Source organism: Podarcis melisellensis (genome assembly GCF_964234715.1).
Source record: "Podarcis melisellensis genome assembly, chromosome: 8".
Lineage (NCBI taxonomy): Eukaryota > Metazoa > Chordata > Lepidosauria > Squamata > Lacertidae > Podarcis > Podarcis melisellensis.
In genome coordinates this window covers 42,222,274-42,247,759 of record NC_138540.1, presented here as the reverse complement: position 1 = coordinate 42,247,759, position 25,486 = coordinate 42,222,274, and the positions used below count along the sequence as shown (strand labels likewise).

At 47.4% G+C, this 25,486-nt stretch overlaps 1 protein-coding gene across 6 annotated transcripts in view; it reads left to right on the top strand.

Moving 5' to 3' along the window:
- The window catches only part of ZFPM1 (zinc finger protein, FOG family member 1), a 110,749-nt gene that overhangs the window by 73,541 nt on the left and 11,722 nt on the right, over nt 1-25,486 (top strand). For all 6 annotated transcript variants that reach the window (XM_081920163.1, XM_081920160.1, XM_081920159.1 and 3 more), the window contains one exon: nt 16,483-16,616. In XM_081920163.1, coding sequence (XP_081776289.1) covers nt 16,483-16,616 — 134 coding nt within the window. The remainder of the gene's footprint in view (nt 1-16,482; nt 16,617-25,486) is intronic.

Sequence of the window (25,486 nt, the reverse complement as noted above, 5' to 3'; positions counted from 1 at the left end):
AATAAGCCAGGCAGAGCTTATTATGGGCCCGCATCCAGATCAATATGTGCCTCAGCGTCATGGGATTAGCAGAGAGGGCCCTCCTTCCATTGCAGCTTCTCCTGTGCTGAGTGATATCCATGCCTTGTGGATAGATCAAGCTCCGCAAGCATATTTAAAAGAAGCGGGGGAGAAATAATTGGGTTGTGACGGGGCACCTTCTCCACCTGTAACTCAGCCTTGTGTTTTACTGCCCTATTTCCTTTTTATGGTCTCCTTTATTTTCACACCCTATCGAATATTCAAATGTATCTGCGACCCCTGAGCCTCTTTATGGGGGGTCGTTTGTCACCTTTTATTTCTTTTTTGTCTCCTGGTAAAGAGCTCTTGCCATTAATTACAGGGGCTAAGGACCTTCCCCCCAGCCTGCTTTCTCCTTCCTTCAGTAACTCGGAGGGAGAGAAGGCTTCATTCAGATGCCTGAAGCTTTTGCTTTTTCACTCCCCCTCTGCAGAAGCTGCTAACATCCCCTTGAACCCAAGCCCATGGGCCTTACCTTTACCTGCTTATGTCTGTTTCTCACCTTTCTGGGACTCTAGGTGGCAAAGCTAGGGATTCTAGGGAGGTCTCATATCCAGCCACTGGCCTGACCCAAACCTTCAGCTAGGTTGCCACACAGCATGCCTTCAGAATATTCCCCAAGACCACATTCCTGAGATAGTCCTTTGGATCTCAAAGAAAAGGGGGTGAGGGGTAGGAAGACTCAACTCTCTGAATGATCTGTAGGTGGTTCTTAACTTGCCACAGGCAAGTGTCTCTTTGTAAGCCTGCACTCTTAATTAGCAGGCCTCTTCAGTATTTCTGGGCATAGGTCAGCTAGCATTAAGGCATGTTGCTCATTTAACTGTATGAGTTCTAGGCATTCAATTTAAATACATGAGGGGGAAAACAATATTTCTAAAGGGACAGAAGGAAACATCCTTGCGTTTTAAATGGTGCTCATAAACGTCACAGTGGCCATCGACATAGAGTTATCCCCTCCCCTTGTCTGTCATGTAGAGAACATGCCTGTTTTAAGATGCTTTCAACCTGCAGAGTTGTTTTTCTAAAACATATATTTTAAAAAAAATATTTGTTTTTGAATTTGCTGACCCACAGGTGTAAGCATCTGCTTAGCTTTCCCACCAAAATATGAAGGAGATCAAGGTGTCTAGTTTTGGCTGGTACCCTCATATTGTCCCTGTGGTGAATGCCATTATTTTATCAGTTTTACAGAGGGAAAGGTAAGGCAGGGAAGGAGATCAGTTTGCTAAAGCCAGATGATGAACCCATGGCAGAAGAGATGGACACAAACCCAGATCTCCCTGTCCAGAGCCAGTGATTTATCCTTGAGTGAGTTTGCTTTCGAAAGGGCCCACAGGGGCCACCCGCCCACACCTGTGATTATAGGAACATGAAGAACAGCCCACCTGGATCAGACCAAGCATCCTGATTTCCACTTGGGCCAAGCAGATGAGTCTGGGAAAGCCCAAAGAAGGCATGGCAGAAATAATACTGTTTTCCCAGAGTTGTCCCCCAACAGGCACGCTGCATTTGAGCATAGATTGCCTCCAGACATGGAGGACCTGCATGTCTTCTCCAGCAAAAGTCGTCTTCTGGGATTGAAGATGTCACTTCCAAGCAACCTTCAGTTCCAGCATTCTCGGTGTTTAGGAACCGGCTGCTACATAAGCAGTTGCCTTGCTGGATCAGTAAAATCTACCCTGTCCACCTTTCTCTTTCCAACTGTGGGTGCCCTTGGGAAGCTTGTGAGCAGGGCATGAATACTGTTGGCTGATTGGACCAAGGTACCCTGCCACTGGACTTGGAGGCTCCATTTTCCTATTACAGTCGATGCTCTTGGATAGTTTCTGAGCCACAGCCAAGGGGCGACTGTTGCTCTCGAATTAAAACAGTACACACTAAACCTCCCCCCCCTTTCCCTGGCCTTTATTTTTGCTCCATCTCCTACCCCCAGCCCAGCTCTCTTTTTCCTTTCCTTTCCTTTCTTTTTTTATCTGTGCTGCGACTCCTGTCTGAGTAATCTCTCCCCGCCTGAAGTTTTCTCTGCAAACCTCAAGGTTTATTATCAGGCAGCACAGGGCAGCGCGAGGCGGGACGGCCCGTTCTGATGGACAGGGCAGGGTTGGCCACCATCTTCCTGATTATCTTTTTGTGCTTTGTGTGTGTGTGTGTGTTTCTCTTCCCCTTCACATTGGTATGTGTGGGTGGGAAAAATTATTCCAGCTATTTTTCTTTATCGCTCATAGCAGAGTTTTACACTAGATAGTCCTATTTGTTTTAGATTACCGTGCGAGAAGGGAAGGGAGGGCTGGGCTGCAGCAGCCTGTTGCATTCTGGGGCTGAGGCCAGCCTTGATCCACAAAGCACATGATGCTTTGCAAAACATTCCTCGTATTGGGAACTGGTGTGGTACTGAGAGTCTAGTGCTTATAGTGTGTTGAACTGAGACCACCCTGACCTGGGTTCACTTCCATTCTCAGCCACAAAGCTCGTCCTTAGCCTAACCTACCTTGCAGGGTTGTGGCGAGAGGAGAAGGTAGGCAGAACACCTAAGGCTAATCAGAGTTCCTGGGAAGGGAGGGCAAGCAGGATAGGAGAAATAAATCTGCTTTCCTCTGTGCATGCTCACGAACACCCTTCCGATGCCACACCAGGTGTTCTAGGGTTAAATGGCTCTGGGGTGACGCCCTGTGTGTGCTGCTGGACTATTTAAGCAAAACCACTTAGGAAGGGAATTTTTGATGGGGGGGGGAGAAGCAAGGTGGGTCATGCTGGCGCTGATAAGGCAGGCCAGCGTAAAACAGAAGAAAAGGCAGTGAAGAGTCCCTCCTTTTATGAGACACAATAACCCACACCCTGGCGGGGGAGATAGGATCACGGTTCATTCCAGGCCTGAATACACCGCCCTTGCCTCCAGGATATGATCAGACCCTCCAAAGCCCATCTCCCTATTGTCCCTTCTCCTTGGAGCTGATGGTATCAGGGACCAGCCGGCCAGGACTCCAGTTTATGAGAAATTCTCTAAAGGGGTGTGTGGGGAGGCTGGAAGCAGGGTGATGAGGGGGCAGGGTGGGTGGGATAAAGAAATAAGACCTGATATTGGGGGTGGGGAAATGGCAGGATGTTGGGGCTTCGGGCTGACAGGGCAGCTCAAAAATAGATGCGGGGGTGTGAGTTGAACTATTAAGTCAAGGTTGCGACAGCGTCAGAATAGAAGGAGCTCCCTTCTGGGTCAAACCAAATGGCCCAGCTAGTCCAACATCCTGTTCTCATGGTGGCCCCAATGGAAGCCCATAAGCAGGACACAAGAGCAGCAGCAGCAGCACTCTTTCCCATTCTCAATTCTCCTGTATACATGTGAACGCTTGGCTAGCTGGCTGTTGCACCTGGAGGACACATGTAGGTGCCCTTGCACACTGCCTTGGGTCCCCACACTGCTCTAAGAAGAGGGGGGAATGTGAAAGGAGAAAATGGCACTGTACATGTAGTGGTAACTTTACCACTCAGAAGTGGTCCTCTGTATCCTTCACCCATTGGCAAGGGAGGATCTTTTGAACTTGCATGCTGTCCTCCCCTCCCCTCACTCATGGAGGCTGGCTCCACCTCGTTCTCATAATGGCAAGCCACAGTTTTCTTTGGAGATCCTAGGGCAGCTGTTTAGGAGGCTGCCGTTTTGCGGCAGATTCGGCATCATGGCCAAAGGTCTCTTGTTCCTTTAAGTGATGCTCGTGAAGCCCGTGATTAGGGGTAGAGAAGTTGAAGAGTTCTAACAGGAGCGGAAATTGCCAGTATTCCCTTATTCATCTGGAACAGAAATCAATCTAGTGAATATGATTGGTATTCACTGTTGTTTTTCTGTCTTCAAACAATATGGAATCAATGACCTCACCTATTTACTTTGCATTTCCTTTGCACTGAGACAAGCAAAATGATAATGCAGCATTAATAAAATAGTTAATTATGTCCGCAGCAGACAGCAAGATGGAAAACGTAGCATTTAACAGAAGCTAAACTGCAGCGGAAGGGAAACAGTGCTGCAATGAATGTGGGGCAGAATGCAATTCAGTACCTTTTTGCATTTCTAATTAGGGATAAAGGCGGCACATTGGCTACCTATGAACGTTTCCATAGGTTCTGAGGACAAAGTACGTGTCCAGAAGGGGAATGCTTGTACTTCCTCTTTTCCCATTCCCTCCCGGCTTTCTCCGCTTCCTCTGCCACCTCCCCCTGTCAGATTTTAGATTGAAAAGCTCCACAGGGCAGGACTCCACCTTGTTCCCCGTTATTCTGTAAAGCGTCATGCATGTTGACGGGGCTCCATAAATAATGATAGAAAGAGCAGCGATAATAATAACGGTGGCAGCTAATATCCCAGCGCCAAAAGTTCTGGCTACGTTCTGCACTCCACAATTAAACCACTTTCAAGCTGCTTTGAAATCTTTGATTGCCTCCAAAAAATCCTGTGAATGGTAGCTTGGAGAGGAGGGTCTCTGAAAATTGTATGGGAGTTCCCCCAGCTCTTTTTGCTCCCAAAATTCCTCAGTGGGATGTTGTGATGGCTTTGAAACTGGCTTATATTTGAAGTATAGGCATGGCCTTTGCTGCTCAGAATTTGGGTGCTCCACCCCTGCCAATCGTTGCACAGGGTAGCCGCTTTAAAAATTTGATGGTAGTTTGAACTCTTCCTCCACTGCAACCACCCACCCTGGTATAATCCAAATCCTGGTGTGTTAAAACTGTTGCCTCCATTGCCCTGAGCCTGCAAAGAAGAAAGAGAGTGGAAGGGGGCTGTGCCTTAGTCACGAAACTGCCTTATTGGCAAAAGGGCTCCCCTCTCGTCCTGTAACTGTGACCCTTTGCCTAAAACTCCTGTCTTGGAGGTTGGGGGAAGGGTAGACAGGTCCACGTTGCTATCCAAGCTTGGTAAGAGCCTCCTCCACTAATGGGGTCAGGGTTTGCAGAGATAAAGATTTGCTGTTGTTAACTGTGTCAAAAAATCAATAAATCCCCAGTGATGCTTGGCTGCGATAGGAGAGGAGAAATCCCCAATAGCCAGCTAAGTGGCGGGGGCTGGGCATGTGCTGGCAGTGAGGTAGGGAGGGGGGGTTGGTGGCGGTCCGGATAAGCGGAGACCCTACAGAAGAAGAGAGGGGACTTGGGGGTATATGAATCGCCTGCCCCATACTTCCTGAAATGCAGTCCTCGGTTACCAGGGCGCCATTTTGAAACTGAGAGGGACAACGGTGAGTGGATGTCGGCAACCCAGACGCAAAGGAGAGGGGCAGAGCAGAGCTGTGAAGACTGTTCCTGCCGAGGGAGGGAAGGAGGGCCACGTATCGGATGGGCTGTACCTTGCCCCACCTTGCCTTGCTGGCAGGTCTGAGCCGCTGCAGCTTGAGCGTACAGAGGTGCGACAGGGCTCTCTCTCTTGGTGGGGAACTTGCGTTGGCAAGCTGGAGAGACCTGCTCCCTGAAGCCACTGTTGGCAAGGAGCACAAGGGCTTAAGTTTGGTGGCGCAATTTCATCACCCAAAGTTCGTTTTCTGTTCACATTTAGTCCTGGGATTGTGAGCAACTGGGCTAGGGGGAGGGAGGGACATTCCTTTTTAAGGTGAATTTGCCTGGTGTGCAACAGTATAGATGTGTGTCAGAGAGATGTCAGAGAATTCTGAGAAACCAGAAACAGCAGCAGTAATTGTCAGTGTCTGCTTATTTCTTGCGTGTCCAGAACAGAAATCAACCCAGCATATATGAATGGTATTGTCTGTTGTTGTTGCTTTCAGTCCACAAACAATATGTAATTGATTTCCCCCCCACACACACACCCCAAATTTGCACTATTTCCTTTGCACTTTAACAGAAGGAGTAGAATAAGGAAATGACAACGTAACCTATGTGATGAATTATGCAATTTAGTTGGTCTTTAAGGTGCTACTGGAAGGAATTTTTGTTTTGTTTTGACTATGGCAGACCAACACGGCTACCTATCTGTAACTGGATCTATGCAATTTATGTAATTTCAGCATGGCGGACAGTGAGACAAGGTAGGTTTGGGCAGAAGACCAACTGCAGCAGAACAGAAACGGTTCTGCATGTGATGGATACTGGATGTAATGGAAAACCATGCCTTCTTACAAGTTTGCTTCCCCTCTTCTGTGGGCTTCTGACTCCCTAGATTCCACTAATAGGCAAGTGGGAATCTGCCACAGACATGGGGGAATGAAGGCGGGACCCCTCCAAGCCCCTCTTCTTTTTCTCTTTGTCTAATTTTAATGTCCAACAGCTCCTTTGTTATTCCCAAGGCTACCCCTGATTACTTGAGCATCCGAGCTGCCAAAGCTGGGATAATCTCCTTAGCCCCTTTAGAGATATTTTCTTTTGTATGGGAAGGTGAAGTGTAAAGACGTTGCTTGTACGCAGCTTAAAAATGCTCCCCAATCGCCCCTTCTATCTTATCAGGCCAGTGCTATCACACATCGTTTTGCTACTTGAGTTGTCAGTTTTAAAATATGTATAATTCCCTCTGCCTCGTGTTTGAAACTTCTCAAAAGGAAAACCACCTTTTTGACAAACATCCTCTTGGTCCATTTCATCAGCACCCCTGCCCATCAGAGCCGGGGAGACGTCTCTCAGAAGCTCACAAGCTTGGGTATGATGGCACCGGCCAGTCCTTATTTCTTGTTCCCAGCTTATGGTACGCTGTCCCCGAATGTAGAGGTGGGCAAAAAGCAAGTCCATCTTTGCACAGTGCCTAATTAACTGATGGAATTCCCTGACACATGATGTGGCAGCCCCCACTACCTTAGATCACTTTAAAAGGGAACAGCACAAGAGTGGGGAGAGGAGCAGGCAGTCAACTGTTATTAGATATGATGGCTAAACTTATTTAGTTACAATAATTTACATCAGCCTTCCAGGTCCCATCAGTTCCAGCCAACTGAGTTTTTTGTTGGAAGATTCAGGACAAGACAAAAAAAAGCACTTCTTCGCACAATGCATAGTTAAACTATGGAACTCGCTCCCACAAGAGGCAGTGATGGCCATCAACTTGGATGGCTTTTTAAGAGGATCAGGCGAATTGACGGAGGACAAGGCTATCAATGGCTAGCAGCCATGGTAGTTTTGCTCTGCCTCCATAGTCAGAGGCAGTAATGGTTCTGAATACCAGATAATGGAAACCACAGACAGGGAGAGTGCTCTTGTGTTTGGTTCTGCTTGAGGGTTTCCCATGGATTGGGACCAGTGACCAGTGACCATCTGGTTGGTCACTGTGAGAACAGGATGCTGCTGTCTTGTGCATGTTGACCCTTTATATGTCACCTGAGAGACTTACGGTACCTGTTCCCTTGAATATCTTCAATGAGAGTCACCAAAAGGTGAAGTCAGTTGCCATCATGCCTCACTGGTTGGGTTCCCTAGCTGGCCACTTTGGAAGCTAGGCTACATGAGTCCATCTACACAGCTTAGGTTTAAGCCAGTGATGGCCAAACAATAAAATTGTTTTAATAAAACAATTCTTACTATCTTGCTTTTAAAAAAAACGTTTTAAAACGTTTTTATCCTCCACATTGTAGTTAGGAGCAAGCAAACCCAAGGGCCACTGCCTGCCTCTACATGCTTCCTAGTTCCTTTCTCATTTTCTTAGGCCCCTTTCCCAGCAGTGCTTTTTTATCAGCTTATGATACTAATAGTTAATATCCTCAGTATAAATAGTGCTTTGTAGAATAACACAAGGTTGGGGTGTCTTCTGTGTTCATGTTGCTCACAGTCTAACTTTAAGCAGCGAATAAGACGATCAAGGGAGAAGAAGGAAGGAGCAATGAGACTCTTGTCATTGCAACTTGACAACGTTCCATGTGGCAGTTCTAATCCCGTGATAGGTTGGTTCTCTGTTGCTTCCAGGTTGAACACTGAACTCAGCACTGCCGTATCACTTCCCTTTATCCTTTCCTGCGGGATGCAGTCTACTTGGTGCTACTCTTGTGAACCAAGCAGGCATAAAACTCCCAGAAGGAGGCAGTCATGTTCGTGCAAGCAAAAGGGAGCCCTTATCCTCACCTTACCAAAAGTGGTCCGTTTCAGGTTTAGAAAATAAAGAGAGTAGATGGCCAATGCTGGATATATGCAAGATCAAAGGTAGTGCAGGGGGAATGAGTAGAGGAAAGTTTAGTAAGTCAGCTGTCCCCTGAAAGCTGGTTGGCAGTGAGGTGAAGGCAAGTACAGAAGAAGGACCTGTGGAACGCTTGGCCGCAGGATGTTGTAACAGGCTAAATTTAGGTGACATACATGCTTAAACAGTGGGTAGTGGCCACACTAAGCCAGAAAAATGCACAAGGACACACACACACACACGCGCAAATTTATTGAAATGTGTAAGGAGAATTTATTTCAGGCTGCTAAAAGGCTTGCGCATGGGCTGTACCATGCTACCCTTGCACTTTTGACTGGCATCAGTTGGCCCACTGTCGAAAGACACAATTGCTGAGCTATCTGGACCCGGAGTGGCAGGTTTGAGTTGCTTCTCATCTCCCCCAACCCCACCATTGTGGCTGAGATCCTTCTTACTCTGCCTGAGAGGCACCCCCAGGGAACGGAAGCGTTTTTCAGACGGCGTCCCTCGCCTTATTTTCTTTTTTCCTCCATTCCTTTTGTAATTTTATTATCACAAGCGCGCAGGCCGATACCAGCCCAATTTGGTTAATGATCCCGGAGATAAGAATTATTCCGATAACTTCCAGGCCAGCTGGCTTGCGGGAGCCAATCGGATGCCGGCTTTGCCAGGAAACTGATGGGGAGATAAGATAAGGGAGGAATTGTATTAACCTGCAGGGTGGTGAAACTGAGCGCCAGCACCACCGATCCCAAGATTAGGGGCAGTGAGACGCACGCACACAAGCAGAGCAGGCGGGAGGGAGGGAGGGGGAAAATGGACTTTGTTCCTTGCGATAATCTGCAAGATTGTTCTGACCATTAGCTAGGCTGGGCTGGGCTCTTATTAATAGACACGTCATGGCTTCCTTTTCATCCCGGATGGGGCTCAGAGAGCTGGCGTGTGTGAACAAGTGTGTTTGAGGGTCTCAAGTGACTCTCAAGACTGTGGAATCTCCAGCCTTTCCTGCCCCATTGTAGTATTTCATGTTCCCCATGCTCAAATCTCTCTCTCCCTGTCTTGTGCAGTCTGCATAGGGCTTTATGGGTAGACCCAGATATGCTCACTTAAGCATAAGGATGGAGGAGAGGTAATTCAATCCTACCTAACCCTAGCCTTTCCAGAAACAATACATCAGGCATCCCCAAACTCGCCCCTCCAGATGTTTTGGGACTACAACTCCCATCACCCCTAGCTAACAGGACCAGTGGACAGGGATGATGGGAACTGTGGTCCCAAAACATCTGGAGGGGCGAGTTTGGGGATGCCTGCAATACATGAACAGAACCACAGCTGCCCTTCCTTCTCTGAAGGTTGCAATGTAGCTCTCCAACCCCAACATGTCTAAATAGGTGTGCATAAAAAATGATGATGATGATGATGATGATGATGATGATGATGATGATGATGATAATAGCAGGTGTATTTTATTAGCAGAAAATGCTTACAAAAAATTGTTTGTCACAATTGTATAGAAAAATGCCTCTTTGGGGAAATGCACACAAAATATTGTAGAATTTTCATGAGGACTTTTTTTTTAAGGTAAATATGTTGCAGAATGGTGTGGAAATGTGGTGAATGGAGATTAAGACTAGAAAAATGATCAACCAAGAGAAACCAAAGCTGACAACCAATTTGCTGTCCTTCCTTCTGTCAGCTTCTATGAGTCCCTGAAAGCCTCACAACAATTCAGCAAAACCCATGGCAAAGATGGCAGCAGCAATGTTGTTTGAGATGATGATGGCAGTCAGGAAGGGTTTCTTATAAGTGAGAAGACCTTCATTTGATGTGTGAAGGAGTGCAGGAGGCGGGTCGTACGACAAGGGGTTCTATAGGGCTTAAGATCTTAAGAGCCTGGTTTTTGGATCAGACCAAAGGGAGCCCATCTCCTCCAGCATCCAGTTCCCACAGGTGCCAACTAGATGCCTCTGGCAAGCCAGCAAGTGGAATCTGAGCAGCAGCACTCTTCCCACTTGCAATTCCCAACAACTGGAATTCAGAAGCCTACTGACGCTGAACCTTGGGTTTTTTTAAAGCCATATACAGATAGCCAACCATCGTCCATTCTCTGAAAGGATGCAAGTTGCTCTCTGGCAGACACAAACTTGAGTTGGGCACACTTTACTTTGCTCATATGTTGTATACACCCTCTCAGCCATAAATCCAGCTTTGAGGTACTGTTAACTATTGACATCTCTCTACAAATGGGCCCCAGTTAATCGGATTACCGGCGGTTTCTGCATTGCCCCCTAGCAGCTGGAGGTTGGCTGGGCTATTCCTGGCCAGGTGGCCCAGTGCTAGAGGGCAGGGAGGCGGGAGAGCAGCTGGAGAGCCTCCTGGCCTCAGTGCTGTGGTTGGGTTTCTGCTCTGCTGTGCCTCGGTTTCCACCTTGCTTTCCTGGAGCTGCCCTTCGGCATCCGCCTTGGCTTTCGACAAGGGGAGTAGTTCCTGTTATGTCCTTTTTAGCAAAATCCGGCAGGGACGGAGGGAGGGAAGCGGCTCGGCTTGCCCTATTTTCGTCCCCTTGTGTCTGGAACGGTTGCTTTCTTTATCAGTGGCTGTGTGTTTTCTCTGGTGGGGATTGATACACAGAAGATGGAGTGCTCTGACATGGAAAGTGTCAGGCAAAGGCTCTTATCTTGGAGACATGGTCGCCTGACCCAAACGCAACTGATTAGCCAGCAAGAAGCTGGAAGAGGAGGAAAGGGGGCAGGAGGAAGGGTGGCAGTTGGGCACAAAACAGGTTTGTTTGCTAAGCTGGACAGAACTTGCTCATTACTGCTCACTTGGCTGCGGCTCTCCTTGAGATTCCCTAAAGGGAGGAACCTTTTTGCAGAGGGCTGACTGATCAGAAACTGGATTTCACTCCCTCGCGTCTTCCCAGATGGGAGAGATGCATTTCAGTAGAGGCTGTCCTGCTTTAAGGGAGGGGCCATAGCTCAGTGGCAGAACATCTGCTTTGCATGCAGAAGGTCCCTGTTTCAATCCCTGGCTTCTCCAGCTGTGGCTGGGAATGGTCTCCTACCCAGCACCATGGAGAAAACAGCCATGGCTGTTGTGAGTTGTAAGTGGATAGGTGAAGGCTCCATTATTACCATATCAGCAGAACTTGACTGGATCAGCAGAGGCACACTTTTAAAAAATGCTGGGAATTGCACGGTCTTTGAGAAGCCTCCTGAATGGAGGCAAGATCAAGGGCAGGGTTTCCTATTAGTGTGCTCTTTCTTGGGGCAGAAATGTAAATGAGGTGTAGCCTCAGTAAGATGTTGCCAATTGCACAGAAAATAATTTAAAGGAGCACTCCACAGACGGCAGCTCCCCAGTGACCTGCCACTGTGCACAGAATGTCTCTGCTCGTGCACATGTTGTCTTCCCATGCGCAAGGCTGTTGGGTCTGGGGATCAGTTGCCATGGCTAAAGAACAGGAGTGAGGAGTTGGCTTCACCCCTTTCTTCTGGGTCTCCTGGAGGCATCTGACTGGCTGCAGTTAGATACAAAAATGGCCATCATAATGGCTATGTATGTTACCTTCAGGATCAAAGGCTGTATGCCATGGAATACCAGCTGATGGAGAGCAAGAGAAAGCGCTGTTGCTTTCATGCCCTACTTGTGGGCTTTCCGGAGGCATCTGCTTGGCCGTTGCCCAAAACAGGATGCTGTGCTTGGGCCACATTCTCACCATGCAGTTTATCTCTATGATACCACTTTAAACGGTCATTGATTCCCCCAAATAATTATGCGTGCTGTAGTTTGTTAAAGGTGCTGAGCGTCATTAGGGGACCCCCGTTCCCCTCACGTTGCTTCAATTCCCAGAGTGGTTTAACAGTCAGTCCCTCTTCACAGAGAACTCTGGTAATTGTAGGGAATAGTGGCCTTTTGAGAACTCTCCGCACCCGTGAAAAACTACAGCTCCCAAAATTCTATGGCTATTTAAAGTGGTGTAATAGCACGTTAAATGTATGTTGTGAATGGGGCCTTAGATCAGTCTTTGATCTGAGCCAGCAGGGCTCTTGTACAGGTTGAATCCTCCCATCCCTCGTGTGCGCAAGGCCACCTTGGGAATTTTGCTGAAGCTGCTCTGAGCTCAGAAACTCTCCAGCCATGGTCTCCCCTCCCCTCCCTTCACCTCACCTCTGCCCTGATAAGCTTTAGCACATGGGGACCTTTGCCTCTCTGTCCACCCCAGTGCCTTTGATGTGTTTTGGTGGAACGAGCAGTCTGATTCCAAGGCCTTGTTTCCCACGCAAGGAGTTGGATCTGGACCCTCGCCAAGCCTCCCTCCTGCGCCTCTGTCCGTCGCTCCCTCGGAACACCTCGACTTCAGGGCTTTGGGGAGGGAGGGAAAGAGGGCGAAATGCAATGCCGACCCCTTTCTCCACTTTCAGATGTACAAAGGGGGACTGCTGGGAGTCTCCGTTTAACATCCATCTGAGTATTGCTTAGCTGCCATCTTATCTGTCCGCTGAAAGATGAAGGTGCAGCTAAAACATTTTAGGCTGGTCTTCCCAGCCGATTTACATGTTATCTAACCCATTAAACCGAGAGGCTTATCGGACCATCAAGGCCATTACAGCTCAAAGCCGTCTCAACCAAGGGTCCTAATGAAGCAAAATAAGAGGCTCCCTTTTTGATGGAGGGATGCCAGCAAGCTTTGATCCGTCCCCTGCGTTGCAGCTCCTTGCAAAGTAACTAGAGAGGGGCCACAGTGGGCTGAGGTGATGCCAGGAAGGGTTGGATCTGTCCATTTTGGTTTCTTTCTTAAGTTCGGTCCTCCACATTTCTGCAGCACTTTGCAGTTTCTAAAGGTCCTCATAAAAATTCATCAGTATTTTAGTGTGATTTCTTCTTTGCATTTTTGCCTAACATGCACACATTTTTGCAAAGCAATTTCCCCTAATATAATGCATTTTGGAATATTATATTTACTGATACAGGCAGTTTTATAATGCTCTACTCTAGCACATGCATTTTTCTACACGTTACTTGACTGGAGAATTGCACTGCAATATTCACAGAAGAGCAAATTTTGAAAGATGGCTGTGCTTCGGTTCTTGTATTGTTCTGGAAATTACAAACCTGGTAGTTTGACCTTTTAATGCAAACTAAACTGAATCCCCATCCCTACATGATGCCCAGACAGGGAAAATCCAGTGCTTTTTGAGTCATCTTACAAAGGTTGCTGCAAACACAATCTCTTACCTTTAACCGTTGTTGTTGTTAAAAGCACATTGATGGATTTTGTGTAACTCAAAAGCTCATCAGGTTGTGTAGAGTGGTGGAAATTAAACTAATATGCCGTAATGTTGACGTTCTAGAAATGTTAGGTAGGATTGCCTGCACGAAGGAAGGATCTGTGGTTCAACTGAAGAGTATTTGCATTCAATTTAGAAGGTCCCAATTGAAATTGGACTGGCGGGTGGCGCTGTGGGTAAAACCTCAGTGCCTAGGACTTGCCGGTCTTATGGTCGGCGGTTCGAATCCCCGCGGCGGGGTGAGCTCCCGTCTTTCGGTCCCAGCTCCTGCCCACCTAGCAGTTCAAAAGCACTCTTAAGTGCAAGTAGATAAATAGGCACCGCTTTATAGCGGGAAGGTAAACGGCGTTTCCGTGTGCTGCGCTGCAATATTTTGCTGCAAACCCTTTAGTATACATCCAACAGTTGCTTGATGCTGTCAGAGCAACATGAAAATCTTACCTTAAGCAGGTACAGCCATCTTGGACGTGGCTGTTGAGGTGCAACTTTCACAGGGGGACCCCATACTTAGCTGAAGCACCAATTCCACCTTTGAACTGAGGTGACAGCAAACCTATTCATCAAAAGCTCTGGCTTCAGAATGTGGGCAGCTAATCGCAGTAGAAGGCCACAGGGGAAATTTTCGGAAACAACAGGCGAGGGACAGGTGAATATCTGGAAGAAGAGCTGCTCTGGTTCTTGTTCAGTAGGTCATTGGCAGCAGTGATGGTTCTTGTTCAGTGGTCATCATGGTGGCTGGCATAACCACACTCCCTTAACTATAGGCAGCTCTGCCGATCCTATATGTGCTCATATTCTCCTCCAACTTATTTGGAAAGCATAAAGGGATTCCTTATGCACAGTGGACATGCCTTTGTGGTACTGGGGCGGTGGAAGACGTGGCGCATTCTCTTTTGCACTTTCCCTCGTATAGAGATCTCAGAGCTCATTTCTGGAGGAGACCTTTGGAGAGCAAGAGCTGGCTGGGCTCTGCCTGATATTATTTGCAATCTGTTGGCAGAACATGGTAAAACCATTGCAAACCAGGTGGCCACCTCTGCAGTAGCAGCTAAAAAAAAAAATCCCTTTGTGTTCCTCTTTAACCAGGTCTTTCGCTGTTTGACATCCAAAGCCCTTTTAAAATTAAAAAAAGTTGGAGGGAGTGGTTGTTGGGTTGTTTTTGTTATGTATTTTGTGTTGTTATATTGTGTTTTTATGTTGTAACAGCCCTGAGACCTGGGGTATAGGGCGGTATACAAATTTAATAAATAATAATGACAACAACAATAAAGGCTTTTGTCGTGGAATGCAAAAAGAGCTATCCACAATAGTATCGTGGTATTGTTGTTCATTTTGGTTTGTGCTGATAATTATTAGTGTCAATTGTTATTATTAGTGCTGTGCTTTGTCCTTGTTTCTCTGGTGTTTGCAATTGTGCCTCACATAAGTACCATATATCAATGCAAATGTTTTTTTATAATTAAATTTTGAATTATAACAAATAAATAAAGAACTTAGCAAGTAAAATAGCAGAAGTCAGTGAAATCATATGCAGCATAAAGTCCAGCATGAAGAAGGAGAAGGTTACAAAGTTTACTATGCAAACAATAAACCCACCAAAGTAAAACCTCACAAGATCCACAGCTTTTTATAGGCAGGAGAGACTGTCTAGCCATGAGCTTCATCATTTGTAAATGAAGTCATGCTATATTGCAAAAAAAATAAAAAAAAATAGGGTGTTTGTCTCTTGTACTGTGTTCTTCAGCAACTTTTAATTTATGGGAAATATTTTCTAGAAGAGCGTTTGCCCTTCTAGATCTTTGATCTGTAAAACTGCCACTGTTACAGGTGACACATGATACCCATTCCACATCTGTAAGAAAATGATATTTTTGTGTGGTGGCACCCACACTTTGGAATTCCCTGCGTGTTGATACAATGAAGCAAGCAGGTGCCTTCGTTGTATTCTTTTGGCCATCTACTAAAAGCACTTTTCTTTAGACAAGTCTGCCCAGATACATAGAATCTGATGTGCTTTTAGTTTATTGCTACTTTTACTTATCTCAATGTTTTACTTGTCTTTACTACATATGTTTATTTTTGTAAACCACTTTGATGGCTTGTTTGTTTTTACAATCAAGCGGTATATAAATTGTAAGAAATAAATAAATAACATTTGCAAATAACATTTCCTGCCCCCAGTGGCCTCGGGGCTCGCTCAGCTGGGGACAGGAGCCTTTCTGCCCCCCACCCCCCGGCGGAGCAGCAGGCTAGGGCCAGCTGTATTGGCCACAGCCCATGAGGTACTGGGGTGCAAGCGCCTTGGTTCCCACAATGAGAACTGTGGCAGTTTCACTCGGCATCTTGCCATCTTGGGCCAATGCAGTTTTCCCCAACATTGCGGTATATCGCCAAACCGCATTGTTTTGCTGGTGATGTTGAAAACTCAGCATCGCCCAGCCCTAAGACATACATACCTTCACTCTGCAGAAAGCAACAGTGCATAGTATAATTCCAATTTATTATGCTCAGCCAACAGCCACAGGAAATATGTTTGTAGAATTAATTCAACTTATTAAGCATATTGAACTTTAAAGGAAGATCTCCCCCAACCTTTATCTTTTAATCAGGAAATGTGAACAATTTTGCAAAAGAAGTGCTTCTGCTTCAACTGCTAATGTGAAGTAGGAACCTCATTAAAGAATAAGAAATAGTACCTAGCCTCTGCTCAGTTATTTTGCTCATGCACCGAGGTCTTCCATGCTTTCACAAGCAAATTTGAAAACCTCATTTTCACCTGACAAAACAAGGAGGGTCCATCTGTCACCCTGGTGTGCAACCAGATGGCACCATCTCTCCCACTCCATTGGTTGATAGATGTTATGGGAACATTGTAATCTGGCCATTTCTGTGGTTTTAAGAAAGGACAAAGCCCACGCCACCTACAGGGGTAGGGAGGTCTCTCCTTACCGAAGAAGCTTCCTTGGAAAGTTTATGTATGATCTCATCTCAGTGATTTCTGCTTCCCTGATCTCCCTTTTTTCCCTCCTGTCCCATCAGGTGAACTGGAGCTGATGACATCAGAGGGCGAGAGCAAAGTGCGTGCCAGGCAGAACGTGCCTGAGGGATTGTCTTGGGGTCCGTACCAGGGGACTATCCACAGTGAGCCTGCTTCTCCAGGGAACAGTGAGCCAGTAAGTAAAGCAGTCACTAAGTCAGCAGAAATGAAAGCAAGTGCCCCTCTCCTCTTTTCCTCTCTGCAGAAAACAGCTGCAATACCCTTTGGTGGGTGGCATCATTTTTATCCCACCTTCCCTCCAAGGAGATCAAGGCAGTCCATGGTACTCCAGTTTTATCCTTGCAGAAACCCTGTGAGTTAAGAGATGGGCAGTTGTAGAGCACCTGCCTTGAATGCAGGGGGTGCCAGGTTCAATCGTCTGCATCTACAGGTGCCACTGCCAGTCAGTGCAGGCAGTACTAAGTTCCATGGACTCTTAGTCTGGCCACTTACACCATCCTGGCATTGGGGCTGAGCTTGCACCAGATGACATTCCTAGCCTGGCTGTCATTTCAGACCTTCCTGCACTTTTAAGGTAGTCCCTTCCACTTCCTGGGACTTAAAAAAATCTATATATGTTGTCCAGTACAGGTGTAAGCATGGATATCCCAGTTGGTTAGAGTGTGGTGCTGATAATGCCAAGGTTGCAGGTTCAATCCTTGTATGTTACAGCTCTATATTCCTGCATTGCAGGGAGTTTGACTACATGATCCTCAGGGTACATTCCAACTCTACGACTCTATAATTTTATGATTCTAAGCCAATGTGGCTCTCTCCAGATGCCTTGGGACTACAAATCCCATCAGCCCCAGTCAGCCTGGTCAGTCATTGTGGATGATGGGAGTTGTAGTCCAAGGCATCTGGAGGACACCGTCTTAGCTAGCCCAGCCCTCGCAGCATGTCTCAGGCATCTCCACAGGTAATAAGTGGTGGTCATCATAACCACACCCCAAGGCAATGCTTCTGATTCTTTCTGTTTCTCACTTACAAGCAGCATCCTTTTAGCACAGACCAAGCTACGAGGCTGTGTTTAGCACCACACACAAAGTGCCCGTCAGCAGGATGCAGCTTCTCCCATGCAGCTAATCTCATTAGTGCGGCTCATGGCAGGACTATATCCCATCAGCATCAGGTTCTTAAAAGCTCCTTTCTGCACAGGCCTGTGGTATGTTTTTGAAATCCCGGCTGGAAGGCCTCTACCCTGCTGGGTTTAATTTCTGGTTTCCCCAGTTGTCTTGCCGTTCTGTCTCGGAACTGGTGCTGCTTCGCTTATTCATCAGCGATCTGGAGCTGGGCTGAGCAGGGAGGTGGCCAAGTCGCAGGCGACCCCAAATTGTTCAGGAGGCCAATGAACCAAGCAAGGCTGTGAAAAGCTTCAAAGGGATCTCTCTAGGCCCTGTAATGAGCAGGCAACAAAGTAGTAAATGAGGCCCAATGTCAACCAAGTAGGAGCAAGGCTTATTGCAACCAAAAATAATCCCATGTGTATCCCAGTTTCATGGATGGCAAATTGCAGAGCCTGTAATTCCCCCAGAACATTTTTTTTCCACACCAGTGCCTCAGCTTGGAACATAATACGAGCGCCTTTGAGGATGCACAGAGTGCTTTCCTTCTGCTGCTAAATACCTACAGCCAGCTGCTGTATTGGAGGTGGCTAGCCAGATCTTGTTGGACTTCAACTCCCAGCTGCCCCAGCCAACATGGCAAGTAGCCCAGGGCATGATGGGAATTGTAGTTCCGCAACATCTGGAGGGCCACAGCTTCCACACCTCCATCTCATTTGGGTCTTGATTTCTCCGAGAGCAGGGGTTTGCTGGCTGACCCTACTTCCCCATTGTGTTCATGTGTTCAGCCCCACTACCCTCCACACAGGTCTCTGCATTGGGGAGCTTCCTGACTAGCCAGGAAAGAAGTATTGGGGTCATTGTGGACAGCTCCCAATGGTGACAATGGAAATGGGAAATTCTATGTTAGTGATGATTAAGGAAAGGGATTGAAAGTAAAACGGCAAGAATTACAATGAAGACAGGATATAAATCTTAAAGTGGACCTGCCTTTGGAACAACTGGGCCCCATCCGCACCGTACATTTGAAGCAGTATCATACTACTTTAAACAGTCACAGATTCCCCCAAAGAATCCTGGGAACTGTAGTCTTTTAAGGGTGCTGAGAGTTGTTAAGTGACCCCTTTTCCTCTCACAGAGCCACAGTTTCCAAAGTTCCTTGGGAAGAGGGATTGGTGGTTAAAGCACCCTGGGCGTTGCAGCTTTGTGGTGGGAATGGGGGTTCTCCACAAGGCATCTCTTCCGTAAGCATCCCAGGTCATGAGGCTGGGTAAGGCCCCTCTCCGCCTGAAGCCATGGAAAGCTGCTGCTAGTGAGTGTAGGCATCCCTAAAGTAGCTGGACTGATGGTCTATCACAGAAGAAGGCAGCATAATATGTTGTTTGCGCATCTTTGGCTTCTGTTGTTTAGTTTGTTCCATTTGTGCTCCTCTTGGGTGTCCAAACCTGGGTTTTGTATTGACTTACAAACCCAGTATCTCATCCTCACAACCTCTTTTGGCCCTGCTTCCTTTTCCTCTTAAACTTCTCAAGTTTTGGCAGAAGAGGGGAAGGACGTCAGAATCAAGATTGTTTTGTGGGGTTGTGTGTGTGCATGAGTATCTCATTTTGTGCAACAAGTACACGTCTGATTCCAATAAAAATATTGCAAAACCTTTTAGAACAAATGATAAGAATAATATAGCAATGTGCATGCCTCCAAAAAAACAGCTATGGATATGATTTATAACTAGGCTCAGGGAGTTCTGAAATGACTTGGAATTCAGAAAAGGGGAAGGGGGTGGGAAACACAAAGGATTCACCCTTCCTCCTACAAGAGAGGAGTTGGGCACTGGAGAGGAGCAGCAGTTTGGCCCCTTCCACCCCCTCTTGGCCCCCCACTGGAGGAGGCAGGAAGAGCAGAATGGGAGCAAGGCGGTGCTAACTTTCTTCGGAGGATCTTGTTCCATAGCTCTGGGTTTTTCTGTTTGAGCCCTGACTGTATTATTGCCATTCCTGTTGTTAGATTTATTACCTGCCTTCAGCAGAAGGAACCTGGGGCAGGTCATAGCAATGTAAAAATACAACAGTCAAAGCAGTTTGAAACAAATTGCAATCACAACTAGAGTGGGTCCTAAAAATAGACATCTCAAGTAGAGGAGGTGGACACTGTCAATGGCTACTAGCCATGATGGCGATGCTGTACCAACCTGGTCCAAGGCAGCTATGTTTATGTATACTAGCTGCTGGAAACCACAGAAGGGGAGAGTGCAGTAGTGCTCAGGTCCTGCGTGAGAGTTTCCCACAATCTTCTGGTTGGCCACCATGAGAGCCGGACGTTCAGCTAGGCGGGACCTTTTCAGCCTGATCCAGTGTCCTTAAGTGCCCAAAGGTCAGGGCAATGAGGTGCATCTTCAGCATATGCTGAAAGTCGCACTTCTGTGGGGGAAGGAATTTCCAACTTGGGGGGGATGCCTGGCACCCCCATACCCACAATGTTTCATGCCCTGCTCTATAGGTGGTTAGGCTGCCCCCAAGTGCTATCCAAGGGACCTTGGCCTGGGCAAGACCCGATCTCTGCCAGTGGGAAAAGGAGGAGGCGGCGGTGGCTCTTTTGGGATTTCTTCCAACTCTTTTTTATGGGGCTTTGTGAAGGATGTGGGACAGAAAGCCCTGGCCTCTCCTCTCCCTTCTCTTTCTCTCTCTCTCCCCCTCCCCCCCCCCCAGCTCAAGCCTCCCCGTTTATCTTTTTTTTTTTGCCAAATTAAATCCTTGATTAACCCTTATCTTACCAGTTTGGCGGCTATCTCTCCTGTGGCGCCGTATGTCCAGACAACCGGTACGGGATGATTGATTTCTTAAAGATATGCCGCTGCTTTTTTCTGATACTTCATTTATTGTCTAAATATTTTTGCTCCCATTTCAGCAGCTTCCCTTATCAAGTCGTGTTGATGATTCCCAGCCCTGCCCTCTCTCTCTCTCCTCTCATCCCCCCCGCCCCAGTTTCTTCCTTTTCTTTATATTTTCAGTTGCCTCCCTTCTCTGTTTTTTTTTTTTCTCCAACCCAGAAGACAGAGGAAAGGGTTGTTGCTCTCTATGGCCGAAAGTGACTATCAGTCTCTTTCTTGCCTGGGGAGGGGGAGGTTGGGGAAGCATGGAAAAATGGGTCTCCCAACATCTTTTCTTCAGTAACTGGAATGAAAAATCCCCAGTCTATGATGGCTATTAGGGAAGGGAAAGCAGGAAGCTGCCTTATATCATCAGGCTATTGGTTCATCTAAGATAGTATAGTTGTCTCTGACTGGCAGCAGCTCTCCAGGGTCCCAGGCAGAGAAACATTTACCATCCTCTGCTGGCTGACCCTCTTAACTTGAAAGTGCCGGGATTAAATATGTTCAATATGTTGATTATTATATTTATTTTCCACCCTTCACCAGAAGGCCCCAGGTTGGGTTACAGCAATATAAAATGCAAAACAGTTTAAAACAGCTCACAATCACAGCTGCAGTGAGTCCTAATAGAGACAAAAAGAGAAGCGGGGGGGGGGTTGCCTTTGCACCCTGCTTGTGGGAGCAGCCAGGAGGCACATTACGGGAATCCGGGTTGCTGGACTAGATAGATCTTTGAGCTGACGTAGCTGCCCTCTCCTCACGCTCCCATGCCATTGATGGGCAGCAGAATTGAGTCTGCCAGGCCCTACTAGGAATGAGGGAGGAATCTGCATTTTGCAACAGACCAACCTGACCTGATGGCTCCAGCCCTGCTTGTGGATCATAACACAGCTCCCAGTTGGACGGTGGATTTTGCAATGCATTTGCAGTCTGCAAAAAGTGCACACCAAAATCCGCTTGTTGTGTCAACAGTGCATATAAAACACGTGTTTTGAGGTGAATGCATTGAAGAGTGTGTGTTTACATCAAAAGGTGCACACACGACGCATGGGACAGGCTCACGACTGAGTGGCAGCGAGGCTGAAACAAGATGGAATTAGCTCCTCAGCCCATCCCTAGTCTTTGTCCATCCTAATGCAGCTTTGTAAAAAAATAGGCTGTGTCCAGCTTCATGCTACAATGCCATAGGCATATAGGAAGCTGCTGTGTCAAATCCATTGGTCCACCTGGCTCAGTACTGTCAACTCTGGCTGGCAGCAGCTCTCCAGCTTTTCAGGCAGAGGTCTCACTCCCAAGCCTGCCAGGGATTGAACCTGGGACCTTCTGCATGCAAAGCAGATGCTCTGCCTCTGGGCTATGGACTTTCCCCAAGCCAGGCATGTGGGAAGATGCCATTAGCACACATTCGCTGCATCCTTACCCCTCCCTGCAAGACTGGCACTCTTTGCCACAATGAAGTGTCTCTCCGCAGCCTAAAAAAAAAAAGAAGGGCAAGCTAAAAAACCCAAACCTTCCTGTGGGGAGGGCCAAATCATCCTGGAGGTTAATGATTAACCAGCGTGACGGTTCTCCCTTCCCTTGTTTGGCAAGGGGTCCGGCTGCCCCAGATAAAAAAAAAGTCCCAAGCGGATGTTGCTCAGATACAGTTTCCGATGGTTATCTGGGCCGCTGCAGATTGGAGACACTGACCTCTTTGTTAAGGGGAAAACAAGGAGGGTTTCTCTGCCTTGCCTTCCTGCCCGGACCCACTTACCACAGAGGGGCTGGCATGGAGAGTGTCCGGGAAGGAAGCCACACCTTGCTTGCCAGTCTGTCTCTCTCACAGCCCCTTTATGCTCCCAATGGGGCATTGTGAGGAAAGGGGGGGCTGTTTTGGGGAGCCAGGTTGGCACGGATGCAGACCTTTGGGAAGCTTGTCGCCTGGAGTTATTTGTAAGAGACAGTCTTGTTACTTGACTCCAGGGCGCCCTCGAGAACCTGGGGGTGGTGACGACAGGGCAGGGCTAATGGGCAACAGAATGAGCCACTTCCAATGTGTCCATCGTCGTGGTTTGTGCAGGCATCCTTTTACACCCATATAGCACCATAAGCCTGCAGGGAGCTTTGCAGATGAGAATGTGGGGGGAACTCCTTGCCCCAAAGAGTTGTGAATAGAGTTACAGTGAATGACTGACTTACAGAAGGGCAGCCTTTGCCAAGCTGGTTCCCATCCTGGAGCTCTGGACTACAGCTTGTGCCCATGGGGCCTGATGGAGAATTGTAGCCCAGGTAGGCACAAATATTGAAAAAGCTGCTGTTTATAGTAAGGGGAACCTTTCACAAAACCCCTGAATCTTCAAAGGAAATGTGGGCTTTCAGGAGGGATCCTGGGAGAGGTGGCTTTGTGCTGGGTAATGATTCCAAATATATGGGGCAGCAAAGAAGAAAAGCTTTTTTTAAAAAAAATGGAAAAACACATTTTATTGAAAACTTGGGATTTATATGCCACTTTCCAGTCAAAAGCAAACCCCCGAACCATAATGAAAATACCAAACGTACAAACAGTTGAACTAAATTATAACAGCAAGCGATTAAGAACAAGTTAAATAAATAAAAGTATTCAAGGACGTAAGAAGCCAAATGCCCATCTAGGCTAGCAACCTGTTCTCCTAGGGGTCAACCAGATACCTTAATGGGAAGCCTGCAAGCAGAACTTAGTTCAACAGCACCGTCCCCACCCACTACTCCCTGCAACTGGTAGTACACAGACTTACTGCCTCCAGCAATGGCAGCAGAGCATAGCCATCCTGGCTAGTCTTCATGGATAGCCTTATCCTCTGTTAATTTGCTTAATGCTCTTTTATAGCTGCCTGAGAGTGGGTGGCCATCATTGCATCTCGCGAGAGAGAATTCCATAGTTTGTTCACTGTGTGAAGATGTCCTTCCTTTTGTCTGCCTTGCCTCCTCCAACACTCAGCTTCTTTAGACGTCTTTGAGTTCTAGTACTATGAGAAAAGGAGAAAACAAACCACAATCCCTGGCTTAGCATCACATCCAACCCAGAGACGATGGTTTGTTTTGCTCGTAGCAGAGCACGGTCAGTAAGCCCAAGGGCAAAACCTTTAGCTACAGATCTTGGCTTGTTACAAATGTTGCAGCCAAAACAAGCTGCTCTCCCCAGTTCAGATGTGGGTCTAAGCCAGGGATTGTGCTTTGTTCCTCCGTAGCAGGGAGGTGCATAGCAGGTGCCAGTGGGCCATGTGTAGTAAGCCATGATGGCCAAATGTGGCCAGTGAACCTGGGGAACACTGAGAAGCCAGAGCGGGGTGGGGATGGTCTTCATTGCCCCCCTGCACAACTGAATAGGGAAGAGAGCTAAAGCCTTTGAAAATTTTGCTTGCGTTGCACAATTGATTCATGACATCTTCGATTTAGTTGTGCCAAAATGTTATACAGTATATGATATGATAAATTACTTTTAAGTTTACATTCTAGAGGAGGGATCTAAAGGAGAGTACTGTTTGATGGGGGAGGATGGCATGGGTCCCCATCTCTATCTTTAGCAAACCATTATCAGACAGTGAAGTGTCCCATACTGTACTGAGGCTTTGGGCATCTTTCCACCCAGTGAACACGGCCATTCACGGTGGCCCCTTTCATGGCTTTGTGGCCAGCCAGGAGCAGAAATGCTGAATCAGCAGATTGGAGAGAATCATCCACCCCCCTTTTTTTTAAAAAAAGACCCAGGCACGTGGATGTGTCTTCAGTGACACACTTCTCTTCCACCCCCAAGATATATCTTGCTTGAGCACTCTCTCTCTCTCTCTGAAGTTAGGAATGTTTCTTTTCTTGCAGCATCAGCAAAAGTGTGTGCGCGTGTGTGTAAATGAGGGGGGGGGAGAGTTGTGTGTGTGGTGCATGTGTGTGCGTTTTATCAAGCCGTGAGCACTCTGCTCCTTGGAGTGATAAGCTCTAAACCGACCAAGACTGTCAGTCTGAGTTGGAGGGTTTAGAAATATTGGGACGAATAATTAGATTTCATATCGTTACTGCTGCAGCCATCGAAGGATCAGGCAGATTAATTTTTCTCCTCTCTCTCTCTCTCTCTCTCTCTCTCTCTCTCTCTCTCTCTCTCTCTCTCTTTCCCTCCTCTGCTCATTAATATTCATTAGCGGCACATGAAGGCAGAGAGGAGCCGAGGCAAAGTTGCGGGGGGGGGGGGGGAGAGAATGAGGAAGGCCAGCGCTGCTGCTCATCTCAAAGAAAGTGTCTCTCTGCCCAGGGCATGGCTGTAACCCTGTGGATCCTCCAGGTGTGGTCCAGGCCAGCTCCCATCATCTCTGACGATTGGCTGTGGGGCTGCTGGGATCTGGAGGCCAGGCACACCACAGCTTCCCAAATCCTGACCCAGAGCCGCCTCTTCCTCCATCCCTCCAACCTTTCCTGAGCCTTTTCTTATTGCACACTATCCTTTGTAAGGGACAGCAGTTAAGAGTTAAGCACAGTATTCCATGTATAGTCACACCATCTTTGTTTTTGCACCTTTGTTCCTGAGCTGGAGCACCCATACGTACCTAATGCTGGATTTAGGGCACTGGAGATGCACATGTTCCATGAATTAGCCTGGGGGTGTTCTTTTTACTTCTTCTTTCGCCAGAGGCAGTGTGGATGCTGAATTGACAGGACAGAGTGCTTTGCACTAACCTGCCACCTTTTAAAGAGGGGGACATAGATCTGTGGGTCACCTGAAGGGGGTGTTGCCATCCATTTGTTTTTTATTTATTTATTGCACGCTGGCAAGCATAAATGTGAGCGAGGCAATTTGCATTCATTAGAGCGTGTGTCTGCCCTGGAAGGTCTCATTTAAAAAAAACCTCCCTAGGCTTCGGCCAACACTTCTTCCGGACACAGCTTTTTTGTTGCTGTACCAGTCAGAGGTTGTACTCAGGGCAACCCTGTTTAGCTCTGAGGCCTTGCCATTCTTGATTCACCGGATCCTTTGACTCTCGCAAGCCTCTTTTGGGCTGGGACTAGCCCCAAGATCAGTCTCATACACACAAAAGTGAATGGTTTGTCATTTTCTACTTGGGCTCA